The 6866-nt window shown below is 31.6% G+C and overlaps 1 protein-coding gene across 1 annotated transcript; it reads right to left on the bottom strand.

Moving 5' to 3' along the window:
- Window positions 1–805: 805 nt before the first annotated feature.
- LOC126735014 (juvenile hormone epoxide hydrolase 2-like) lies at window positions 806–5908 on the bottom strand. The gene is made up of 7 exons (XM_050438881.1): window positions 5593–5908; window positions 4924–5060; window positions 4666–4868; window positions 1729–1880; window positions 1417–1675; window positions 1125–1359; window positions 806–1056 (listed from the first exon to the last, which is right to left on the bottom strand). The coding sequence occupies exons 1-7, from the start codon at window positions 5776–5778 to the stop codon at window positions 861–863; spliced, it is 1368 nt and encodes a 455-aa protein (XP_050294838.1). The 5' UTR covers window positions 5779–5908; the 3' UTR covers window positions 806–860.
- Window positions 5909–6866: the final 958 nt, after the last annotated feature.

The raw sequence follows: 6866 nt of genomic DNA, 5'->3' as shown, positions 1-6866 counted from the left end.
GTTCAAAATTTTCTTTTTTCCTTAGCTTTTCTTCATTCTTTAACCCAGATCAGAGTTATTACATTATTTAGGAGAAAAGATTACTGCAGGATTGATGAACAAGGGATATAATCTCTCAATAATGGAATTGCTTTGGTTGATACCTCTTATCCAATATCAGAAGATGAAGATGTTATTTGTCCAGAGCAGTAATAATATAAATCATATAAAAAAGTATAGATATTTGGGACGCTCTCTATTTTTGAGGTAATTTTTTATAATTAGAGACTTAAAAAAATGGATACTAGTGAGCACTCAAGCGTCTGCACATGAGGTATTAAATAATATTTAAAGATTTTTGACTAGTTTTCTTAGAACATTGAAAGGCCTTTCAATGTTCTAAGCTAGTTTTTGAGATATAAACAGATTTGTCCAGAATGTATAATTTAATCTATTAATGTAGAGATTAAAGACGCTCTCTATTTTTCAGAGAGTTTTTTGTAGAATTAAAAAATGGACTCAAGTGTTTTGTTCATAAGGAACTAAAAATGGACTCCAATGCCAACCCAGCTCTTTGACAAGAATCATGAATAATTAAAATTCCTGTTTTTTTTTTTGTTTCATCCAGTATTTTCTTTCAATTATTAGAATTTCCTTGTACTTTTCCAGTTTCTTCATAGAACCTAGATACAAGTTGCATGCCCTGCAGATATACTCCTCTCAAACTCTAATCATTCTATTCCTTCTATAGTGGATCGGACCTCTGGGTCTGGAAATATTCAACACCATTCGATTCCCCGAACGTACCGTGTACAAAAAAACAGAATCAAACCCATATTTTTTTTTAATAAAATAATAAAAAACCATCAACAATCGAACGGTTAAATAATCTTCTCAACGGTCTCATAAATGTCTTCAGCTAAGACCTTTGGTAACTCGAGAGCAGCAAAATGACCACCATCTTCATACAGACTTAAATGCACCAGGTTGTGATATTTATGTCTTAAAAGCGATTCTGGATGTACTGTGATGTCGTGACTAAACCTAGCGCATCCCGTTGGCACTGTTACCGGTATCCTGCAAGAACAAATAATTTATAACAATGTACCTATATGTACCTATTTAGCTAAAATAAAGTTACTTACTCTTGCAGCTTTTGAGAAAAAACTTCCTTATTAAACATTTCAGAGTACAGCCTCTGTGATGTTGTAATAGACCTGGTCACCCAATAGATCATCACATTATCCAACAATTGATCCATGGTGTATCTTTTGGTAAGACCACCATCTTCCAAGTCCTTCCATGCCGGGTTGGTCCAGGTGGTGAATTTTTCAATTATGTAGGCTGCTAAACCAACTGGACTATCACGTAAAGCGGTTCCTAAGAGTATTTAAAGCTTAGAAGAGAACTTTATAATTGAAAAAAGTCTACACTTACCAACAGTATCAGGTTTAGTAGATTGAATATGCATATATCCACTCTCTAAGATGAGATATGCCATTTTGGAAGGCACGGGGGCGTAATGAGGCATTTCTTCTTCGGTGGCCACTAGGGACGGATACATTGTGCCTACAAGGAAATTTTTTAGGTGACAAATGTTGGAGTCACACACGCACATGTTGGAGTGGGCCCCCAAGACGTTTTCTGGATATAGAAGAGACATTAAGCTGACAATCAGTGCTCCCCAGTCTCCACCCTAAAAATTGAAGATTTTTATCATCAAGCTATTGTTTTTTTTTAGGAAAATACCTGTATGTAGTACTTTTCATATCCTATTCTTTTCATGAGATTTTTGAATATTTGGGCCATCCTAGTTGCTGATAAACCCGGTTTGTTGGTGGCCTCTGAGAAACCATATCCTGGTAAACTTGGAGCGATCACTTCAAATACAAAGTTACGACCTGCAATTAAAATAAATTTATTTATATTATATTATAAAGATTCGGGAAAGACTTAAGGTGGAGTGATCTCTATACTCCTTGTTACTAACAAGGAGTATAAAGCTCTATATTTGATTAATTCTTTAATAAAAAAAGGAGTTTTTAGTGAATGTAAGATTAAGAGAAAGTGTATTTTCCAGATAAACTGACTGCATAATTTTAGAAGGAAATGGGAAATTATGCAACTGGAGGCGGTTAAAGCTATAAAAATTTTTTTCAGGAAACATTTTTAATCAGCTCTTCAACTAAAGTGACTTCTTCAACTCTTAATAAAATGTCTTTCAGTTCAACTTATTTCTTACTTAGACCAGGCAGTTGAAGTATAATTCAACGAATCCCAAAAATGCTTTTTTTCAAGGTAGTTGCGACTTCCGCAACTATTTGCATGGAATAACGACGTCTTTTTGATCAAATAATTGAACTTATTTGTCTAGGTCCAGGCAGGAAAAATACAAAATAACGAATCTTACTTCTAAATGCCTTTTTACCACTGGTAAGTCAGATGGAACTTCTCTTCAACTATTTGGATGGAATAAGAATTTGTTTTAGTCCAAACAGTTGAACTTATTTATTACTTAATCCAGGCAGATGAAGTACAAAGCAAGTGATCCCAAAATGCTCTTTTTCAAGGTAGTGAACTAAGCAGTTGGCTAGCAAAACAAAAATTCTATCAAACAAGTAAAAAAAACTTAAATTTTAATTAATTTCTGTTTCAATTAACTACCCAAAATGTCTTCTTTTCTGGCAGTTTGATTCATTTATGAAAAAAAGGCATTTGGGGCAAAAACCAAGAAATTTCGGAAAAATTGTTCAAGCATTTGAAGTATACCTGCCTCAACTTCGTGAAAGAATTCGCATTTCTTATTTCAACTACTTAGAGAAAAGAAAAATGCCTTTTTGCCAGTCAGTTGGGACTAAAGACTTCAACTATCTGGATGTAATAAAAATGTCTTCTTGTTCAAACAGTTTAACTGTTTGAACAGTTTAGTCTAGGCAGTTGAATTACAGAACAACGAATCCCACAATATCTTTTTTCAAGGTAATTAAAATCACTTTGTATTTCGTTTAAGCACTTGACGAGGAAATGAACAATACAACCAAACAAATCTTCAACTTCTCTTGCAACTGCTAAAAATTTCAACTGCACAAAATCTTGTGTTCAGGCAGTTTAACTCATTATTGAAAGAAAGGCATTTGAAACAGGAACTAAAAAGTTTTGAACGTTGTTTAAGCATTTTAAGTATTTTTGATTCATGAACCTTCAGAACTGCCTGGAAGAATGTTTATTTTTTTCAATAATTACTCAGGAGAATAAGAATGGAATGAAATGATATAAAACTTTGTTTTCTTTAAAACAGTTGAACTTATTTGTCACCGAGTCCAGACAGTTGAAGTACAAAACAACGAAACCCAAAAAGGTTTCCAATGTAATTAAACTTATTTTACATTTCGCTCAAGCAGTTTACAAAGAAACCAACAAAAGTTTTCTATTCATGCGGTTTAATACATTTTTAAAACAATAACATCATTGAAGTTTGGAACGTTGTTTCGGCATTTGTTTCAACTGCCTGGACGAATTCTTATTTTTTTCTCGAACTACTTAGAAGAAACAAAAAAGTTCTTTCCTCTTAGGCAGTTTTCTTCATTTAATTTAAACTTCCATTCAAGGAGTTGACATAAGCCACTAATTCTAAAATTATTATAAAAGAGTCCCTTTTTCACAATTGAACATAATTTTCTTTTTGTCCAAGCAGTTACTTAAAGAAAAATTAAGCTTTTGAGACTTCAACTAAATCAAAAAAAGATTTTCAAGATATTACTGATCTTTGCTTTAACTGCTTCCAAGCAGTCCCTGCCATTTTCTTTCAATTTCCTTACCATCAGCTGCTTTAAATATAAATGAGTCAGTGTTTGTTCAAAATTATAGTATAGTAACCAGGTTTAATAGAAATAATTTATCCCATGAAGCTACTATGATACTGTCTACTAACAAAGACTTCTCGGCAATAACGACATTTGATAATCTATTGTCTGAAAAAATATTTCAATTTTCAATTGTCTACCACAAGTATTATGACCTTTATATTGTTTGTATTTACAGAACACCTGAAGCTAATGTAAATGAATTCTGTCAAAAATTACTGAGCTTGCTAGAATCTACTACTTTACTGAAGTCCTTAAAATGGGACTTGCACATCGATGCCTTATCCAAAAAATTAAGCTCTGCATGTTTTGCCCTTAGATCGGTTTCCAGGGAATTAAACTTGGCAAAGTCTCGATCAGTATATTATGCCCTATTTGCTTAATTCACGAGCATGTATTAACATTTCCTAAAAGGCTATCTCACATACCCACTTAGAGTGATGAGCATGATCTGTATCTTTCAACCCCACGGTCGGAGTTAGTTAATTATAGGCAAAAAAAATGCACGATCATCTTCCACTTGAAATCAAATCCATATCAAATCTAAGGCTTTAAAAGCACACTTGCTGGAGAGAGCATTATATGCAGTGAACCATTTTTTTTATTAAGTAATATCAAAAAGTTATAAATATTTATTTAAACTCTTAACTTTTTTTGTTTTTCTCACTTTTTTTATATTTTTTTACGTACTAAACTTATATATTGTGACCGCGTACAATTTTTATTTTATTGTACGAAGATTTTTAGTATAGTATGTATTTATGAGTATTATATTATATTTTTTAAATTATTAAAAAAAGCTCTTCTTTCTAAAAATTCTTACCCTTTTGTGGGGTGGTCAATAAAGGTATTATTTCGTAAAACTCTCTGACCGATCCGGGCCATCCGTGTATTATCAGCAACGGCAGCACCTTCACATTCGAACTTTTGGGGATCGTAGGCTTCACGTGAATGTAGTGAATGTTTAACCCTTGAATGCTTGTGGTATATTGGGGGTACTGGTTCAGGAACTTTTGACGTTCAGTCCTGAAAAAAAAATCCTCATTTCCAACTATTTTAAGGAAAATTAGTATATATGTACCAATTGTATGTATTTTTCCAGTAGTCGACAATATTGCTTAATAAATTGGAGTTCATGCCATAATGTTGCTTAGCTCCTTCTAGGGGTGGTTGGAAGGGTAAAGCGTTATTTAGTCGATGCTTAAGGTCATCTAGAATCTGCATATTAATCGTTAGTTTATTTATAATTATTATAATTACTATATGTATACTTATAAGGTAAAATGTTTCAAAGATATACAAAATGACTTCAAGGGCCTGGAATATATACAATATTTTTTCAAAGGCCTGGAAAACATGTAAAATAATTAAGTTTAAGCCTCTGGAAGGCTTCAAAAATTACGTCAAAAGCTTGGAATAAAATTTCAATAAATTAATATTTCCTGAAAAATGTATGTGTGAAAAGCATTACTTTATACCAAAGACATTAATCTACTAAAAATCATTGAAAATGAATAGAGAAACTTGATGGAAAATAAAAAAAAATATTATAAATCACTGGAAAGAACCTTAAAAGAATTATTAGAAGAACAAAAAATGCCTGGAATAAATTTGAAAATTAGTCCAAAAGCCTGTATTGAACTGGAAAATGTTTCCAAAAATTCCTGAATTTAGATACCATTTTTTCCCTATTTAACCCTAATAATATTAGAAACCTTCCTTTATAGATATATGCGAATTAGATACTTACATCTTTGGATATATCTATTTTAAAAGGCTTGATAGCGGTGTCTTCCTTTCCAGGGCTGCCCTTACCCCACCACACTTCATCCAGGACGGGCGTCTCTGGAATTTCACTTATTTTACTATAAATATAATAGGATGCGCCTAAGGATAGCAGCAGCCCTATTATTCCTGCTTTAACAATAAAACCCATTTTTCTAACGCACTTAGTAACAGTCTATTAACTGTTAATGTGTTTTACAATAATTAAATTGGACTTTGTGGCATCTAAACGCGGTTACCGGGGAATTGCGTGGTAAACTGATCGTTAAAAACAATGATTAACTGAAAATTAATGTTGATAGCCAGTTTATATACTTTAAGGTCAACGATGATTACATTCCCAGAATAAACAAGTATGTATTGAGAAGTGTAGATTGGTATTAAAGTATATCGTTCTTTTTCTAGCCAATATGAATAAAGAACAATAAAATATAATCTGGTAAAAGAGAGCAGATATAAGCAATTATCTAGTTCGAAACTCATTTGTAGTGATGATTATGTAATTTTAATTTGTGGAAGGTTAGGATTTGTAGACGTCGTTTTTTACATGTGCTCCAAAGATAGAGGAGTAAATTGCCAAATTTGAAATATTTGCAAAATTAAAGTCCAAAAAAAAATCAAAATTTCCTTTCTTGTATAGGAATTTATTTAAAGCTCTATAGTAAAATAAATCCCACCTTTCCCGCCTTATAGGCTATATGATTTATATTGGAGAATATTAGTTTTTTTAACCACATTTTAATAAGAATTTGCTCAGATTTCGGATTCCCAGACATCTTAGGATATATATTTCTTTGTCCTCCACATTGCTAATAATATAACACTATCTTCCTCTAACACGCTCCAGTTGCAAATTAATAATTTTTTTTTTAACAGAAAAAAGTTTATTTTTAATTTTTTTTTTGTATTCTAAAATTGCCAAATAGATTCGCAAACAAACGAGATTTTCAAAAAACCAACTCAAACTAAGATGGCGACCATCCGCCATTTAAATGGCGAAGTTTGTTTTAAAGAAAAACATGCACATTTTCATATTATCCTCCTTTGTCTTGCACATAGTGATTGAGATAAGTCAGTCTTTCTCATGTACAATTAGGTTATACCTACTTATAAGATAAACTAATGAATAATTTATTTATAATTAATAGTTTATAATTAATATATATAATAGTTAAATACACTTTAATTATTTTAATAAATTTTTATATTATTTTGAACTTTAAACTTTTCAAACATATT

Source organism: Anthonomus grandis, chromosome 4 (assembly GCF_022605725.1).
Source record: "Anthonomus grandis grandis chromosome 4, icAntGran1.3, whole genome shotgun sequence".
In the NCBI taxonomy this organism is placed as follows: domain Eukaryota; kingdom Metazoa; phylum Arthropoda; class Insecta; order Coleoptera; family Curculionidae; genus Anthonomus; species Anthonomus grandis.
Note: the sequence above shows the minus strand (reverse complement) of the source record. Positions and strands in the feature narration are given on the sequence as shown.

What these genes read in the sequence shown, in the direction of transcription:
- LOC126735014 (XM_050438881.1), bottom strand. Translation starts at nt 5,778, where the DNA reads ATGGGTTTTATTGTTAAAGCAGGAATAATAGGGCTGCTGCTATCCTTA. An exon ending in AAATAGATATATCCAAAGAT is followed by an intron (nt 5,061 to 5,592) that starts GTAAGTATCTAA and finishes ATTAATATGCAG; the next exon opens with ATTCTAGATGACCTTAAGCA. An exon ending in TTTTCTCAAAAGCTGCAAGA is followed by an intron (nt 1,057 to 1,124) that starts GTAAGTAACTTT and finishes TTGTTCTTGCAG; the next exon opens with GATACCGGTAACAGTGCCAA.